Source organism: Pomacea canaliculata, linkage group LG7 (assembly GCF_003073045.1).
Source record: "Pomacea canaliculata isolate SZHN2017 linkage group LG7, ASM307304v1, whole genome shotgun sequence".
NCBI classification, from domain to species: Eukaryota; Metazoa; Mollusca; class Gastropoda; order Architaenioglossa; family Ampullariidae; genus Pomacea; species Pomacea canaliculata.
The window spans coordinates 9295863-9315341 of NC_037596.1; the positions used below are offsets into that span (position 1 = coordinate 9295863).

A 19479-nucleotide genomic window follows, 5' to 3' on the forward strand; every position below is an offset into this window, starting at 1 on the left:
ATTACACATATAAGAAACGTTACCAATGTCTTAGCTTACAGTAGGTTGCAGTTCATTTAAATTTATACTAAATGAAGATTTATTTCAGTAGTAAAATGTGGTGTTTATATTTATTTTAGTATTTTGATGTTTAGATGTGGTGGTGAACTGCAGTTTTAACTTTTACTTTCTGTTTTAATTGGTACAACTAGGTTCTTCATTTCATCCTTCAGCTACTTGAATTCCATAGCTCCTTTTATCGCATACTCTTTGTCGATTGGATATTTCCGTTTTCTATAACTGTTTTGATTATAGCATGTTCTTTAGCATATTTCGGCTGATAATTTGCCTTATCTTTTTGATTGTCTTCTACATCTTTACTATTTACATTTTTTACTATGTGTGTCATATTAATAAATTTCAATTTCTTAAACCTATATTAATCTTCTTGTTATTATTGTTGCTTCCTTAAGCAGAGCGGGATATTATGTCATCCGTCCAAGAGTTCCAGGGGGGGGGGGATTGGTGTTTTACGCCGTGCCAGCAACTGAGGCTATATCAACGCAAGGCAGCCAGCCCTGTAAACAGATGTCACGTGCAGAGAAAGAGCAGCGTGCCCAAGACGAGAAATGAACTCTGGGCAGCCAACCTTCACTGTATTGGTGACAGGCGCTAACAGTTGCGCCACCGGACCGCTCCAAGAGTTCAGGATCATGATATTAGCTGTTTTTCTTTTAAACATTATTACTGTCTTCAGTAATGTAAATAACATCAGCTGTCGCATACTCGTTTTCTGTTAGCGTTTGTGTGTGCATGCGTGCGAGTGCGTGCATGTGTATGTGCATTTGTGTGTGCGTGTGTTTGTGCGTTTGTGTATGTTTGCATGTGAAAGAAGGAAGTAAGGGGACACAAATTAAACGAGACATGTCGTGTGTGCGAGCGGAGCAGTTAATTAGCCTCCGGTGGCTGTAGCCGGCGTGTACTGCTGAGGGTTACTAGCGGTGTAGTCGGGTGAACAAGCAGACGTCGAATGGTCACGAACAGTCACGTGTCGTCCCTGGGGTGGGACATTGTGTCACTTAGGTAGCAGTCATCGCTCTGTGCCGCGGTTGGCTGATCAAGTGGAGCAGTGAGGATTGACAGTCAGACGAGTCTTTTCCTCTGGAGAAGAGAATCCTCAGCGTGGTGCGACTGTCGGGTGCAGACCTGCTACTCACCTGATCACTACCGTAAGTACATGCAGAGATACATACATTGATGTATATCCACCTCGCCAAATAATCAAATAAGCAGTTAGTGTTAGCAGCAGGTTCCTCTCACCTCTCCTCTAAAGAAAAGCCTTTTTTAAGAATTTAGAAGCGTCGTAGTGACTTCTAAACATTTTCCTTCCTTCCTCTATCCGCCTGTCTTATATGTCACCAACGATCCTTTCCTCTAGCATTGAATGTCACCTGAATGGCCAGCCTCTCCTTTAGTTCCTTTAATCCAGCTAGAGTAGAAAAGTTAGAAAATATGCGTTTTACAGTTGAAAACGAAAAACACACGTGAATGTGCTCTAATGTTACTGATTATGTATTTTGTTCATCAGTCTTTTTTTAATAATGAGCTTTACATACTTTTCTTACCTACTAGAATGGTGAATAATAAAAGCTCGCAATGGTCTTATGTACCATCTGGGAAAAAAAAAACGACCAACGCAAACGCAACGACAAGAGTTGTGCTCGATTTCCTGATATTACGATTTATTAAAAGTGATAATGACGAGCACTACAGACATTTCTACGCTTCCCAGGTTTCGTTTTGAATTAAGACATGACAAAATTTCATTCTGGCGATAATCGTCTGGCGTGACCTCCCGTGTCAGTCAGTACTCCATTGGGTTGGGTTGCACATTTTATAATCAGGCCCAGAATCTGGTCACTATACAATCACTGTAAGCATGCACCCGTTCAAAACACAGTGCACCCGTTTATCATACATCGGATCCACGAGCAAATCCGCGCTTGCTACTGAAAGCAGTCGGGTGGAACCTCATCGGCCTGCACCCGTCAGCTTTTAACAGAATTGAATCCACTTTACCATAAACCTGCTGGCATGTCTTCAAATAAGAAATGTGTATGACTAAGCCTCTTTCAAATTCGTTTGATGGATTTTTTTTTGTATGGGACCTATCCTTAAAAGCAGTTCCTTGTGTTGCCTACTGCGTACAAGCGTATTTCTAAAGCGCACCAGGAAGGCTAACAGTGGTTTTCCCGTAAATTAACCTGAGCCATATTATAAAAAGTATATTAAAGCTATTTTAAACAAAAATGGTATCAAGACTTACCTGTTTCTTTTTTAAAATTTATAAAAGTTTTTAGTCTTGATTATTGTCAGCTGATCTGTAAGTTTTAACAGTATTTTTGAACCTTCCTAGTTTTACTTTACATTGACCAACTGTCTTCTTTTCACAAATCCAGTGTAAATGATCCGTGTTCAAATAAAAAGAGACTTGGTTATTTTACAGGAAAAAACTAAAATAAAAGACTTATTATTATTATTATTATTATTACTATTTCGAGGTAATCTTGCGAACATTAAAATGATTCTTACAAAAAAAAAGACACTATTGTTAGAACAAGGTTATTTTTTTCCCAAAATAGCATTGTAAAACAAGGACGGCTCTTAAATTCTTTTGTAAAAACAGGGACAGCTATAAAATATTATAGAAGTTTCATAGCTATGTAACAAGAGCTCTAAAATGTCATTGTTAAGACAAGCATAAAGACAGAGACATCTGTGTTATCGCTGTTATCACGGACGTGTATAGGTGGACGATGACTGTGTCGGGACCAGCATTTGGCCTCTTGCGAAGTTCTCCGCTGCTAGTCTCGGCAAGCAGTTGACACTCAGACATCCGCTTCAACCAGACCTTAGCTCCCAATAGATATAAACTTTTGTCTGAACGGCCTTTAGCATGAATGAGAGCCGCTCGCCCCTCGGCTTGCTCTTTCGATCTACCTGTCTGAGAGAAGCGAGAAAGATCAAAAAATGTTACATTGAAAGATTTGACACTCACACAGTGGCATCCTTCCACAAGATATATAATATAAACCACCTGACTGTTCAGTTATTGTTGTTACTCTAGCAGACTTTGCTGACATAGCCAATGACGTCGTTGGCTAAACCGGAAGCTGTTCTGTCTATGGCCTCGTTCTAGGAGTTAATTGAAAAAAATCCTATGCTAGCCATCCAAGCGATAAAAATTCATAGTTGTTATGATAAGGACAAGATCAAGGAAAAATCCGGTTTAGAGACCCGTACAGATATTCCTCTCCCCGAAACGACACCCGTTTTATTCACAAATGGCGAACGATACATCATACAGTGAAGAATAAAAGACAGGAGTGTACAGTTGGATTTGCATTTACTTGCACACCGAAGGGGTCGGTTACATACCTAAGGATGTCCATTTATATGTTGAAACCCTCAGGCTTCTTCCTTCCATCGTCTTGCTGCGCATGAACTAGTGAGTCGTCAGAGCTGGCTCTGTAGTTAGTGTTAGCCTAGTTAGTGTAGTTGCAAGTTTTCCGCTAAATAGGCAAGGACACCACTGAAACAAACAATAAAAAGAAATTTTTAGAAACAAGTAAACAAACTTAATGTTGAACAGTATTTACAAAGTAAACAAAAATCCGTTTATTTAAGTAATAATTAAATTAAAAGTATATATACAGACAGGCCTGACGAGAGGGGGGGACAGGGGGTCTGGTGTACCCGGGCCCGCGGCTGTCAAGGGGGCCCGGCCTTGGTCAGTGGATTTTTTTTCTTCTGCTCCTTTTCCTTTTCTTTTAAAGAAAGGTCTAAGGACAGAATACCCAAGCATTACACATGCAGAAGTTGAGTTTCAAGTCTGTAGAATACAATTTCGGGGTGCTGGGGCCTATCGTGAGAAGTGTAGTCAGCGGGTATCATATTCTCGCTGGACAAGCCAAGAGGCGACGGCCGCTGGACACTGAAGATTTTATCGCGTGTGAACCGCCCTGAAGAACGTTGGTGCCATGAGATTGCTGGCTACAGCTGCCACTACAGGGAAGGGTGGGGTGGAGGAGGGGGCGGGCCCTGCAAGCAAATCGGAATTAACAGTGGAGATCAGGCAGGTATGTTACTGATGTGTGCACTGGCCACTCTGTGAACCGACATGGTGGGGGCCCGTCCCTGGCGCTGCAGCCTGTAAGCGAGAGACATCAAGGCTGCTTTTTTTCGTAGTTACTAAGCAACACTGAGACTTTCTTTAACCGTATCTCCATCACCAAACAAACAACTACATTAGTCTACACAGTAGATCCTTGATACAATGAGACTATTTTATCCTGTAATACTATCGCAGCCAGCAAAATAGAACACATTATTGCAAAACATTTTAAAAACTGCCGTCCCGCAAATATTAGGTTTATAAATTGATCACGGTGGTGTCGCGGGAAGTTTGGAGCTGGAGGAGGATGATAAAGAGGAGGCTAGCATGAGAAAGGTAATTTAAGTGTAGAGACAGTGTTCGCACGGTGGGTGGATGGCCCGGATAGAGGTAGGGAGGAGAGTTATGTCACCGGGAGGACTCGGACTACTGTAACTAAAGGTGTGGGACGATCGCACGACCTCCGGCGATGTACCAGCATCGCCCTGTAATAACACATCGGCCTCCGACCTTCTTTTGCTCTTTGCTGACAAAGCCCCCGGTAAAAAGGAGATACTATCTAGCCACCATCCGTCCCCCAAAGCCACCTCGGAATCTTTCTTATTGTGCGCTAGTTGTCTTCAAGGAAGCTGTCATATATGATGCTGTATACAGTCAAATCTCGCTACTATGCCACCTACCGGGACCGAGCAAAAGTGGCATAGTAGCGAGAGTGGCATAGTAGCGAGGGTTTGTAAAAACGGCTTTATTTGCTCAAGTTACTTGTCAGTCCTATGCTGTCAAGAATCGTCGGCTGGCGCTAGCTGTCTCCTCTCATTCTCCCCCTCGCCTCTTCATCCTCCACCCCTCCCAACCACATCCGCGCACCTGCATCCTGTCGCTAGTCGACTCTGTTACGAAATTGAGTATTCTTAGTTTGACGGGGCCTTGGCGGAAGTGGCGATGTCAAGGTCAGGGCGTACTGCGTCTTAATTTTTTATATATTTTTAAATTTTTTTTTTATTTTGTATTTTTAGCATTTTAGAAGGGATCTATAAAAAAAGCTGGGGTAGACCTAGGTGGTCGTTATTCGATTTTTTGTGAGTTGGAAGTAGTACTCTGTGTGAGTTGGAAGTAAGAGAATGTAAGTAGCCTGTGTGGCAGTCCGCTGATTATGTGGTTATAAGGTTGAGTTGTTGAACATTGAAATAATACTGAGAAATATTACAGTGTGAGCCGCTGTATACGTGTTCTATCCTCTGTTCAACGGATGACTGAAGTGACTTTGTACAGGAAAGTGTGACACCGCAGATTTTCAGATCTTTAAACGAGCCAAGTTACCGCTACAGTCGTAACAGACTCCCTCCAGCTCTCCCTCTGTCACGTGACTGTCACCCGCCAGCGACCACCCGACCCCCACATTGCCACCCTCCACCCTCCCTGTGTGCGTGCTATGTTCCATCCCACCTAACTGCGATGTCGCACACTACCATACAGTATAGTAATCGAGTTTATTGGCAAATAGCATTTGACAAGGCAGGAACATCAGTGTCAATGAGAGTGACTAGCGTCTCAAATTGACTGACAATAATGAAGTTTGTGAGAAAAGCTCATAAAGTTTTTAGTCAGCAGGTAAAATGACAATATTAGTACAGTATAACTTTGTTCTAGGAACTATTACGATTCACCTAAAATATGCTTAACATTTCTATTTTTCTGTCATTTTTACAAAACCTAATCTCCTTAAATATTAAAAGTATTAACACTTACTAGCTAACTAGTCTTTAAAACAGTTGCTTTGTCTTCTAAAACTCAGCAGGTATTTTAACGGCTAGTGACTGATGGCGGTTGAAGTCGACCGAGTTTATGCTTCGTAAAAAGTTGGATGAATTCAAAATTTCTGCTTTAAAGAGTCTGAAGGCGACAGTTCAGTTCAGATATGTGTTTACGTGTAACAGCATGCGTGTGTGTAGTTATTGTGTGTGTATGTGTGCGCGCGCGCGTGCGGTTTTGCTAAAGGAATAATATAGGAAGGGACTTTCGATAGGTGCTGCGTGTTTGTTATGTAAGTTGATAAAAATGATAACTGATGTGCTCTGCTGTTCGTCGCAGCAAACACTTTTTTTTAATGAGGTTATTACACTCGATGAAGACTTGTTTAGGCATTTACTTCTTCGGTTCTTCCTCTTTACATGTAGAAGTATAAATCACTTACATAGAGAACATTTCCTTGCACGTCAGTGAGCTTAGTACAAACTCGCAGCACTTAGAACAAAAAGGCGATGTGATACATCTACCCGTTGTTCTAATCTGTCGAGGTTTTGACATCGCTGCTGACGTAACAGTCCTTACTAAGGGGGGGGGGGGTTGTCTGTGGAGCTGGGTGCTACAAGTCTGATCCTTTAACATCATTTGTCCTCATTTACTAACCACTCGCATGTAACTTTATGTTCAAGTAGTGATGTAGATCCTAGTGCACTTGTCCTACTGTTTGCAGTCTATATTTCGTTACTGAATGTCACGGATCAGTCCGTGCCTCCTTTGTTTGTTTTTTTTTTGTTTTTGTTTGTGGCAATTGCGCCTGAGTTTGGTGAAAGGAAATGGAGGGGGGAGCGGGGTGGCGTAGCCAGCCCTGTGTGTGTGTGTGCCCCTCTGCGATGGACAGTCAACGGCGTAATTAGTTGACGGATATAGAGGTCGTGAACCCCACGTGAGTTTCGGACCTCACGTGCGGCTGAAAGAATGCGACACCTGGTCTAGGGGACTGGGGGTGAAGATTTCAGGCAGACCGTAGCGTCGGGCGGGGGGCAGGGAGAAACGAGTAACAAGAGGAAGTATCGAGCAGCGAGTTGAGGGGGGGGGGAGAGAGCCATCCAGCGATCGAGAAGCTGATTGATACAGCGGCGGCTGTTAATTGTGTTAATTGTGAGTGGAGTGGATTGATGACGGACTTGCTGTACCGTGTTTGCTACGGAGCCGCTGCTGTTGCTGTGTTTTGGGGACTGCAACTTCAGTAGAACTGCTGCTGAAGGTTCCTCGCCGAATCTGCTACTGGGAGCAGTGGACATCGCCGAACTGAGAAGTTCCAGAGAAGAAGAACCCGAGCCGACGACTATAGGCGGGCAGCATCTCATCACAGCTGGGGAGTGTTGAGCAAGTGGGCTCCACTCTCGTACTTGACAACGACGACGACACACCGACCGCGTGGAGGGCCGTCGCTGTCGTCTTTAAAAAGTCGTGCAATGGAGTGTTGAGGACACTGACGATTTGATTGTCCGCTGATGCCGACAACTCAAAGTAAGACTTTTGCCTTTTGGGTTGACCTCCAGAGAGAGAGAGGGGGAAGGTCGTACCCCCCAGTTTTTATCTCCACCGTCAACGTTAGAGGGAGAATAAGACGGTTTACACGGACTGTGTGTATGTGTTTGATGAACATTTATGAGCACACGGACATTGCTGGTGGCTAGAATGGTGCTCGGAGAGAAGTATCGTTAGATGTGGATTGAAAGGGATATGTGTATGAGAACTGTTGTAGCAGCCTGCGCGCTGCCGTAGTGTCGATGTTGAACCAACCTAGGATGTATACTTTCTGATTTAGAACGGATAACAGTGAACTTGTGCTGTATGGTTTAATTTGACCTGCTGGAAATTCTTGTATTACAATTTGTGGGGTTTTTTTTAGTATTTTTTTCTTTTTGGTGTATAATAAATAACAGAACGTCTCAATCTGAAGTGATCTCTTGTCGTTCTTCGTAAAGAATGCGCAATGTCCGACTACCGGTCGTGACACTGAATGAAGTGTAGATATTGAGATTCGAATTGTAAACATACATTATATACTGGCAAAATAATTTACGATTACAAGTACAAGGGGCCCGGAGAGGTCGTCTGTCCCGGGGCCCGGGCTGGCTCTCGGCGGCCCTGTATACAGAGAGAGAACTCTAAAACTTCGAAAACCAACCCTTACTGTATTGCAAACAGACCCTAACCGTTGCGTCACCTGACCGTCGGTGTTTAATTAGATGGGCTTGTAGATAAGTACACACACTTCGATGTATCTGCTCTACAGTTCCAGATAACCTGAAAGCTTTTTTCTGAAGTAAGAAAAGATTCTGATATCTAATCTTATTTAGTACAGCCGACCTTATGGTGGTGTATAAATTTCATTCATGTGATCCCACTGTCCTCACTGTATCACCACACTTGGCCCCCTTCTTGCCCCCTTCACCTGCTGTTTGCGCTTTTTTCCGTCAGCTCCTCTTGCAACATCTTGATCACAAACTTCTCTTGTTGCCTGTTGACTTCCTTGCTGCTTTCGTGAGCTGTGACTGTTCTATACAACTTTTCTCGGCAATTAAATGCAGTTGTACCGCAGCATAAGCAGGAAACACTGGTGGTGGAAAAAAAAAAACGTTTTGTGTCTTATTTCACTCACACACTCATACATACATATGTACAGACAGACAGACAGACAGACAGACAGACAGACAGACAGACAGCACAAGTACTAAAACATATATTTGCACGTTAGCTTCGCAGACAGGCTAACAGACGAGCTTCGACAAAGAAACAGGAAGAGGGCTCGGCTGGATAAGTGTCAGGTTGTATGAATAGAAATGTGAGCTAAAGATATTTCGCAATAAAATGTACGTGTCCTTATTCGGGGTTAGTTTGTGCTCTTACAGCCCTGGCATCCAAGCAGAACGAACTTTTTTATTTTAGTTTTGTTTGGTTTTTTTTGTTGTTGTTGTTGTTGTGTTTTTTTTTTGGCCTGCGATCACCTCCATACAGTAACCTGTCAGGAAAAATAACTTAATGACCGGTGTTCTTACCCGAAACACTAAAGCCTCAAGGTTACATGACAAAGCAAGAGAAAGAGAGAGCAGGGGAGAGAGAGAAAGAACGAGATTAAAAATACATGACAGTGACAGAGAGAGTAAAGAAGAAATACAAAGAGTGAGAGAGCGAAATTTAGGGATATGGTGAGTGTACGAGAGAGAAAGAAAGCAATATAACATAAGAAAGTAGGAGAATAAATAGAGGACAAAGAGAAGAGAGAGACAGAAAGGATAAAAACGAGAGACAGACTAGGAGAGATTATGAATAGTAAATTGAAAGACGCACACAAAGAAACAAACTAGACAAATAGAACAAAAATAGGTCATAGTTCACGCGGATTCACACTCTCAGTACATGTCACTGCGTCACTAAACTTGAATGTAGGCACAGATAGCAGTTACGCAGGAGTATTTCTCACACCGGTAGGTGCGGAGGCCGGATTTAACAGCTTATATCGTACATAGTCACAGCTCTATAAAGAAAAAAAAAACGAGACATTAACAGATTGCGCTGTAGACAAAGGAGAGCGAGTGGCAAAGCTCTTTTGTCGAACTCGTGGTTCCCAGAGGTCAGCGCCCTCAGATCATCAGACCACCTCATCAGACAGGTAGGCTGGAGCTGAAGTAGACCTTGACATCGTGTTACACTGTGGCTGACATTGTGAGTTCAAACCAGCAGACAGTTCACTCATGCAGCATGGATATCACGTTTCTAAGTTACAAAAGCTCCTAGGAGAGACACTTGATATTTTGCTCACTGAATGCCCGGACATAAAACCCTCTTTGTCAAACCGAAAAGAACCTCTCCTTTGTCGACTTCTAGGAAAAGCTTAAGACCAAATGTCCATGTGACAGAAAGTACTTTCATGGCCAGCAAATGAAGAAAAGTAGGCCAGATACCTTTTATTATTTTTCAAAAAACGGTACCTGAATTGTTACTGAAAAAAGAATAACACAGAATGTTTTTATTGGACATCTTCATACAGCAGTGACTCTTGCTTACAAGCCAGTGAAAAGATTAAAGTCACGTGACCAATCGAATTGCACATTTTCTAAAAATATTTTCTGAGTTTTAAGATTTTATGTAATCCATGAAAATATGACTGGAAACATTCAGAAAATACTTCAGCAACCCAACTCTCGGAACCTACTATGGCACTACAGCAACGATCGCAAGGGCATACTCAATTTAATTTTTCACCTACAAATATCACTTCATGTACCTAATGAACTGATAAACTTACAATAAATCTGTAAAATAAATGTGTACAAACTGAGCGACGTGGACGATGGGAGCAGAAGCATTCTGTTGAATTCTAAAAATGGGTCAGGTTTGATTATGTCGTCCACCAACGGACAGTAGAGCACGATCTGGTTTTACAAGGTATTTTTAAAACTCTAACAACACGTATTATTTTCAAAAAAATTAAACCTGAAAGTTTGACAGTTTAAAGAATTCTACATTTTGTATGTCAATATTCAATTCAGTGTGTTTTCTGTTTATATCAAATCCCTGTTCGGACATTTTACCTTTGGGTTTAGCGCTCTTTTTCTAAACAAAAGTTGTAGCTTTTGATATCAGGTGAAAGCTACGTATCTTCCCGAGAGGATGAACTTGACTACTGTTAGATTTTATACTCGAACGAGTAGGTATTCAAAACGAAAGCACGACAGTGAAACCAAGACAGGCAACTGACGTGAGGTAGTTCAAAGCCGATGTTTTGCCATTTACTTTACATGCAATCAGCAAGCACACAATTAGTCAGAGAATAAAACAGATATTATTCTTCGTTTACATATCGATGTTCAAAACGCAAAAACAAAAGAGCGCAGTGTTTGAAAGTGAGAGATTTTCACCACCATCACAGTAGATGCTCAGCTTGGAGAACCTAGTTCTAGTCTACGATTTGTGTGATGTTTTAGAAATAAAATTTATTAGACTGATTCTTAGATATTAGGGCTTGTCAATGAAAAGATTTCAATAAAGAAAAGGTGTTTTTTTAGGTTGTCTTGGCAGACAACAAAAAACTACTAACGGGACACTTCAAGGCTCCGTCCAGGTTGATTGTTTAACATGGCGTTCACCATGGTAACCTTTGTGGCCATCATGATCCTGATTTCTCAAGGTAAGTATTTATTTCAGACAGTTTCAAATTTTGTAATTCTCTGAATTTTTGTTAAAGTTTCCACACAGGTAATAGTCTAGCGACAGAATGTGTAGGATATGATAGTGTCTGACAATTGGACAGCTGAAGATTATTTTGCTACCAAACACAATTAACGTCTTGAAACCGTGTGTGTGTCTTCTGGGCCTTTAATACCTCAAAAGTATCACAAAGTATTCTACAAAATTATTACATATTAAATATATCCAGTTAGAAAGAAAGAGAAGATACAAAGACGCAGACGAAAACTGATTCAAACTATAGACATGTTACCTGGGTGCAGTTAAGTCTCTAATGTTCTTCTTTCAAGGTGGAACAGTAGCAGGAGCGACAACAAGGACATCAGGTAAGTCGCCTTATTAAGATGTGGATGTGCATCTATTGGTTTGTTTCTAATTTTCGTATATATATATAATTATTTATACATGTCGTATAATTTCTGCACATAGCGTTGATTGTTTAATACGTACATACACGTATATATATATATGTAACAATCTTAACGAATTTTGATTGTTAAGACAATGATATACATGTGATTTTAAAGATTGTTATTATTTTTTTTTTTACTTTCTAGGTTCAGTACCAACAACCACAACTGCAAGGGCAACAGGTAACTGTATAGATTACCAGATGATCATTCTTTAACAGGGGTTCGACTCAGAAATATTGTTTTCTGGTGTTTAGTGTCGTGGTTAGTGTTTCCAGCCTGCTATTGTTACTCCTGTGCTACTCTCACAACTACAGCTGCTAGAATATCAAGTGAATAAAATGAATTTTCGGGGAAATTTTGCTCCAAATATCAGATTAAAACATTCACTACAGTGTTTTGTTTAGGCATCTCCTGTGAACCACTTTATACATTATCACGTGTGTATGTTATGTCGTGGAAGTAGTTTATTTCATGCCAGTGAAAATGGCTTTTGAGTTCGTTTTCATTCAGTCGGCCATCCAGTAAACCTTTCATCCTTATTTATTTCTTTTCCATAGCTCCGACATCAGCAACAGCGACACTAAGAACATCAGGTCAGTTACTTTGTAGTAAGTTGTATGAAAATTAAAGTATGTTTCGGTAATCTTCATGTCTCTGATTCTCTTTGTGTTCTTGACCGTTTGGTTTGTATATATATACATGACTAACTGTACACATATAGATTGTTGCTGTTGTTGTATCTAAAGCGTGCTTGTACACTCATTTTTCAGTTTTCTAAGAAATCATGTGTCCTATTTCTTTCACTGCATTAAACTTTTCATTATTTTTCACTTAAGGTCCAACAGCAGCATCAACAACAATAACATTAGGTAAGTCACTTTTATAAAAGAATTGTGGATACATCTTAGTCTGTTAGTTATAGTGTTTACTGTCCTCGTTAGTGTTTACACCCGTCTGTTGTTTATTGTATGGTGCTAGTCTCATAATATATGTTAATAGACTGAAATAATTTTACCACAATATCAACTGTAGACCCAGCCTTTGCCAACTTTATATATTATCATGTATTTATGCTATGCCATTGAAATAATCATTTATTTCGGGGAAGTCAATATGGTGTTTCGAGTTTTCATTCATTCAGTGAATCATTACTGCATTTGCTTTTTATTGTCTTCACTTAAGGTCCAACAACAGCAACCGCAACAAGGACATCAGGTATGTCACCTTTTTTTTAAAAAAAGTGAACATACGTCTATTTGTCTATTTATAATATTTCTATATATAAAATTATTTGTACATGTTGTTCGAATGTCTACACATTATGACGACAGATCATGTTTAAGATACACTGATACATATATAAACATTAACTGATGTTTGTTTATTAGAAAAATGTGCATCATTCAAACGATTTGTTTGCTAGGTGCGATACCAACAAGCACATCAGCAAGTGCAACAGGTAAATGTCAAGATTACCACAACAATGTTTTGACCAATAGTGCTGAAATAAAAATATCCTTTTACGATTTTGTGTCTTCATGGTATTTACACCATTCTATTGTAAAGTTGATGGTGCTACACTCACAACTACAGCTGATTGATGAATAAAATAGAAATGTTTTACGATAATTCTTTTCTCCAAATATCATTAAAAAAACTTCAATATTATGTTTAGGCCCTGCCTGTGAACACTTTATTATTATCACGAATGCATGCTATCTCGTCGAAACAATTTTGTCAGCGAAATCAAAATGGCGTTTCGAGTTTTTGTGTATTCAGTAGATCATCCAGCAAACCTTTCATACTCATATTTTCTTATTATTTAAAAAGTTTCTAAATCAAAATCCACGACACGAAGCACACGTTGAGTTTTACCTTGATAAATAAAGATAAAAGTGTATTTCTCTGATCTTTGTGTCTCTGATTCCTTTTATATTGTTGGCTGTTTGATATTTATATGTCTGATTGTCAAATGTACACCTATAGATGTTCCTGTTTTTGAACCTAAATCGTCCTTTTCAACACTAGTATTTGAGTTTCGAAAAAATTATGTGTAGTTTCTTGTTCACTGCATTTAAATTTTCATTTTATTCCCCCTTCAGGTCCAACAGGAGCAGCCACAACAGCAAGGACATCAGGTAAGTCACCTTTCTAAGAATTGTATAAGCATAATCAGTCTGTAGTATTATTATACAAATAATTATTCATACTTGTGGCTCAAGTGTATGCACATTGGGACGACAGCCGATGTTTATATATCACAAACGTTGTTTGTTTTTGCAATAATATGTGCGTAATTGTTACTTTTTTATTTCCTAGGTCCGGTACCAGCAACTACAGCAGCAAGTCCTCCAGGTATCTCCGAAATTACCAGATCCATATTTGTAACAGGGGTCAACAGAGTCAAAAACCTTTTATGGTATTTAGTGTCGTCGTTGGTATTTAAATCCTTCTATTGTTAATTTTATGGTAATGGTCACACTTTCAGCTGCTAGATGAAGTGAATAACACGACTTTAGGATGATAGTGTCCTCAAAATAACAGTTTTAAAATACTTTACTACAATATTTAGTTTAGGCATATCTTGTCGCCACTTGATATATTATCACGTATTGATGTTATGCCGTTAAAGTAATTTTTCTTTTATTTAATTTGGCGTATTGCATTATTTCCATTAAGTAAATCTTTCAGCCATATATTTTCCCATTTTCATTTCATTTTTTTTTCTCTTAAGGTTCAATAGCATCAGCCACAACAGCAAGGACATCAGGTAAGTCACCTTTAACAAAAAGAGTAAACACATCTATTTATCCGTTACTAATATATTTGTATACATATAATTAGCAGTCAGTCAGTTGTCCCAGGATTGGCACCAGTGGTTGGGGAGATCACATGGATATACGCACCATCTGACAGGGCCGCCACTCTTGCCTATTGTGGGCGGTAGTCAGCAGGTCCTGTACAGGACGACCAGACCAGTCTTTGACCTTCTTAAGTCAGTTCTTCTTCTGGTCACCGCGGGGTGGACTACCCTCTAAGATGCCTTGATGGACAGTCGTGGATAGGGTATTGTGCAGAGTCTCATGACTAAGAAGACCTGCTTACGTCACCTGATTGTTGAAAGTAGAGGTTCCAGTAGCACACTTGCTAACCCCACCCAGTAGTCCGCTAATAGGATGCGCGGTAGTTGTTCATCCTGGTCTGGACCGATCGGCATGTTGGAATCATTCGTAGATGTTGTACGAATATCTGCACATACTGACTACAGACTATGTTTAAGATACACACACGTGTATAAACATAGCTCTTTACTTATTGTGCGAAAATATGTGTGTAATTTAAAAGACAATGTAATTTTTTTCAATGTTCTAGCTCCGATAGCAGTTAACATAACAGCAAGTCCAGCAGGTAAGTGTCAACCTTACCCGATCAATATTTAGAAAGTGTTGCTGATGCAAAAATGTTCTTCTTTGGGTATTTTATGTTGTCGCGGTATTTATTCCCTTCTATTGTTAGGTTTATGTACCTACTCTCACACCTACAGCTGCTGGAGCTTTAAGTTGTCAAAAGGACTTTATTCTGATAGTCAACTCCAAATATCAGTTTAAATCCTTTACTACAATATTTTGCTTAGGACCCTCCCGCGACCACTTTATATATTATCATGTATTTATATAATGCCGTCGAAGTATTTTTTTTCTTTAATTCAAAAATGCTTTTCGCGTAATTCTATTCAGTAGATCATCCATTATACATTTCTTCCTCTCATTTTTTTGTTCCAATAGCTCAGACAGCAACAACATCGACGGCAAGCACATCAGGTGAGTTACATTTTATCATAATGTAGAAATATATGTGTATTTCTGTACAGCTTCAGGTCCCCGTTTCTGTTTTTTTTTTTTATGTTCGTGATGTATACGACTGAGTGTCATATATATATATATAAAGAAACACATATAGATGTCGTTGCTACATCATGCTAGTGCACTACATTGAAGTCTTTAATTGTTCTTCTCCAAAGGTCCAACAATAGCAGCCACAACTCCAGTGACATCAGGTAAGTCACTTTATTATAAAGTTTGTATGAATCTAATGGTCTGTTTATCATTTTTGTACATATGTAATTATTCGTATACGTCGTTAAATGTCTGCATATATAACGACGCCTTCCTGTGTTTTATATATATGTATATATCTTAATGGATTTTGTTTGTAAATGCGATGATATTTACCTGATTTAAAGATTTTTTTTCAATTACTAGGTTCAACACCAACAACTACAACAACAAGGATAACTGGTAAGCGTCAAAATTATTCAGATCATTTTTAACAGAGGTGCTTAGCGAGAAATATCGTTCTTATGGTGTATAGTGTCGAGATTAGTGTTTACATTCTTCTACTGTGACTACTCCTGTGCTACTATCACAGCTACAGCTGCTAAAATTTCAAGTGGCTAAACAAACTTTATGATTCACTTTTCCTCTAAATGTCAGACAATTTCACTACAGTATTTATTGTAGACCATTCTGTGGCTACTATACACACTCTCGTGTATTTATGTCATTCCGGTCAAGTAATTTTTTTCAGGAAAGTCAATATTGCTTTTTTGCGGTTTTTTTTTTTTTGAAAGCAGATCACCCAGGGGACCATAAATCCTTTTTTTCCTCCTTCCATAGTTCCGACATCACCAGCCCCGACAGCAAACACATCAGGTCAGTTACTTTGTATCACGTTGTATGGAATTGAAAGTATATTTCTGTAATCTTTGTGTCTGATTCTCTTTGTGCTTTTTACTGTTTTAGATATATATATACACGACTAACTGTCATATATGATACAGATATTTTTTAGAGTGTGAATGTAACGGATAAGTACTTAGTAGAGGGGGTTAGGAGGGAAGATCGACAACCGTGGTTGATCTGATCTAGCGTAGTGGGCTGGATGTTGTTTTGTTGTTGTTGTGCCTCGAAAGTGCTTGTTTAATCTATTTTTAAGTTTTCACAGCGATTTTGTTGTTTATTTTTTAACTGCATTAGACATGTCATTGTTTTTGTCTTAAGGTCAAACAGCAACAGCCACAACAACAAGGACATCAGGTAAGTCATCTTTTGTCAAAAAGAGCATCAAATCAAATCAGACTTTATTTTCTGTCCGAGGAAGTGCACGACATAAATATTTCTTTTGCTCTCAAACACAAACACATATACAAACATAATATGAGCGGACATTGGAGCTGTGAAGTTTCCTCAGAAGGTACAGTCTTTGCTGGGCCTGTCTGTACACATGGTTCACGTGATCACTAAAGGAGAACCTTCTGTCTATCACTGTACCAAGAAACTAAACCTAACAGCCCTCTGTACCTGCTGTCCTTTGACTTGGATTGGTGGGGAGATGGGGTGCTGCTATCTCTCCCACCGTGTGCTCACCCAAAGGCCATCTCCTCCGTTTGCTTAACATTCAGCTCCAGAAAGTTTTGATCAAACCATCTCTCCAGTTTGCACATGGTACATTACAAAACATTTGTCAAGGCGGGTGGGAAACGTCACGTATACATCTATTTGTTTCTAATATTTTTATACGTATGATTATTCATTCATGTGGTACAAATAGACGACAGCCAATGTTTAATAATAATCTATATATATATATTTTTGTCTTAAAAAATTTGTTTGTTTATACAATAATAGGAGCGTAATTGTAAAGATTTAAAAAATATTCCTAGGTCCGATGCCAACAACTACAACAGCAAGTCCATCAGGTAATTTTTGAGATTATCAGATTAATATTTTGAGCAGTGGTGCTGAGTCAAAAATATTCTGTTATGGTAGTATCCTCGTTTAAAAATACACGACAACAAGGACATCAGGTTAGTCACTTTTATAGAGTAGTGTATATGAATCTTTTAGTCTGTTGTTTAAGTTTTGTTTAGAAATTATTATTTATACAAGTCATATAAATGTCTGTACACAGAGACGACCGTTTATATATGTATATAGTTTATTTTACTCAAGGGATTTCGCTAGTTTATACAATGAGCTGTGCTTAATATAAAATATTTCTTCATATATTATTTATCTGCTAGGTGCGATACCAACAACCACAACAGCAAGTCCAACAGGTAATTTTCGAATTTACCACATCAATATTTTCTATAAGGCTTCTGAGTAGAAAGTATTCTTGTTATGCTATTTAGTGTCGGCGTTAGAGTTTACATCCTTATAATGTAAACTTAATGTTCCAATTAGTTATAATTGCATCAGCTAGATGTTTAATTGAGTAAAAGCACTTTACAATGATAGTTTCCTCCAAAGTACAGGTTAAAACACTTTTACTACAATATTCAGTTTACTGCTGTCCTGTCGCTACCTGATACATTAACTAATATTTGTGTTATGCCGTTGAAGTAGCTTTGATTTTTATGGAAGCCAATTTGGTATTTTCCGTTAAAATATTTGATCCTTATATTGTCTATATTATATTGTCTTGTTTCTATAGTTCCGACATCAGCTACCACAACGGCAAGCACGTCAGGTGAGTTAGCTTCTATCAAGATGTATGTATAAAATAGTGTATTTCTGTACATCTATGTTTTTGTTTGCGTAAAATGTGTTTGTCCAGCAAAAATCACAAGGATATCAGGTAAGTCACATTTATTAGGAAGTTTACACGTGTCTATTTTTTTCTTTTTCTAATATGTGTGTGAATTATGCACCTAGCGACAACTGCATTTGGTTTTATACATATATATATATAGCCCTTAACGGAATTTATTTAATAATATGTAAAACGATTTTTAATTTTTTTTTATTTCCTTGTTCCGATACTAACAACCACAAAATAAAATCCTACATAAAAGTGTTAGATTATTAGATCAATATTGTTGGAGAGGTGATGAGTCAAAAATATCTCCATTGTATTTTCTATCGTCGATGGTGTTCACACCAATCTATTGTTACTTTTTTCATGCTAATCTTCACAACTACAGCTTCTGGATCTTTGAGCGAGTAAAAGGATTTTTCGATGATAGTATCCCCAAATATCAGGTTAAAACACTTTTACTACAGCATTTAGTTTAGGCCTCTTCTGTGACCACTGAAAGTCTGTATGGCGTTTACTCAATATAGTAGAATATCAATAAAATCTCTTAAATTTTATTGTTTCAATAGTTCCGTTCTCATCATTCACCACCACAAGAACATCAGGTGAATCTCTTTCTATTGAAAAAATATAAAAGTTTATTTTTGTGCACATTTGTGTCTCAGTGTCTATTTGTGCCTTTGACTATTTGGTAGGTCTATTAGTGTGTGTCATATATATATATGTCTGGCAGCATACTCCAATAAAAGTGACTGTGCAGACAATCGGTAGACCATTTGAGATATTTTTTGTATATTTTCGTTCGAAAGGATATAGGTATATTAACAGCTAACGATTTGAGAGATATTTTTTAGAGTGTGAACTTTAACTTTATGATTTCGATCCCATTTGGGGAATATATGTATCTGCTTTACTTTGTTTCTTACCTAAGCTCAGTAACAACAGCCAAAATTGTTAGGACATCAGGCGAGTCGCGTGACATTTGCTTACTACTGATTTTAATTATATCTTTCTCTTATCATTTTTTTTAGTTGGTAATTGACTTTTGTGTGTCTATATCACACATAATTTTCTTTAAACTGATTACATAGTTTTCGTTCTACGTGTTAAGTATCAGGGTTTCTCATACTGCATTTTTCTGTCATTTCCTAGATACTACACCCACATCTACAACAGCAGTGACATCAGGTGAGTGAATATCTCTGCTTTTGTTTCGTGTATATGTGATGGGGGCAGGGAAATAGTGTTTTATATTTATATGTTCGTGTAAAAAGTAGCCACATTTCAGATACATTACCCACATTTAAATCAAAA

The 19479-nt window shown here is 38.7% G+C and overlaps 1 protein-coding gene across 23 annotated transcripts in view; it reads left to right on the forward strand.

Annotated features, from left to right (window-relative positions):
- LOC112567948 (mucin-5AC-like) overlaps positions 1–19479 on the forward strand; it is a 180523-nt gene that overhangs the window by 151715 nt on the left and 9329 nt on the right. For 14 of the 23 annotated variants that reach the window (XM_025244899.1, XM_025244877.1, XM_025244880.1 and 11 more), the window contains 15 exons: positions 11474–11481; positions 12992–13027; positions 13671–13706; positions 13888–13923; positions 14303–14338; positions 14941–14976; positions 15354–15389; positions 15590–15625; positions 15831–15866; positions 16245–16280; positions 16629–16664; positions 17651–17686; positions 18064–18099; positions 18735–18770; positions 19318–19353. The exons of 7 other annotated variants lie outside the window; for them this stretch is intronic. In XM_025244899.1, the coding sequence (XP_025100684.1) occupies positions 11474–11481; positions 12992–13027; positions 13671–13706; positions 13888–13923; positions 14303–14338; positions 14941–14976; positions 15354–15389; positions 15590–15625; positions 15831–15866; positions 16245–16280; positions 16629–16664; positions 17651–17686; positions 18064–18099; positions 18735–18770; positions 19318–19353 (512 nt within the window). Of the gene's footprint in view, positions 1–11473; positions 11482–12991; positions 13028–13670; positions 13707–13887; positions 13924–14302; positions 14339–14940; positions 14977–15353; positions 15390–15589; positions 15626–15830; positions 15867–16244; positions 16281–16628; positions 16665–17290; positions 17327–17650; positions 17687–18063; positions 18100–18734; positions 18771–19317; positions 19354–19479 lie in introns of all 23 variants that reach the window. 2 more of the 23 variants (XM_025244889.1, XM_025244893.1) reach the window with 2 other exon arrangements.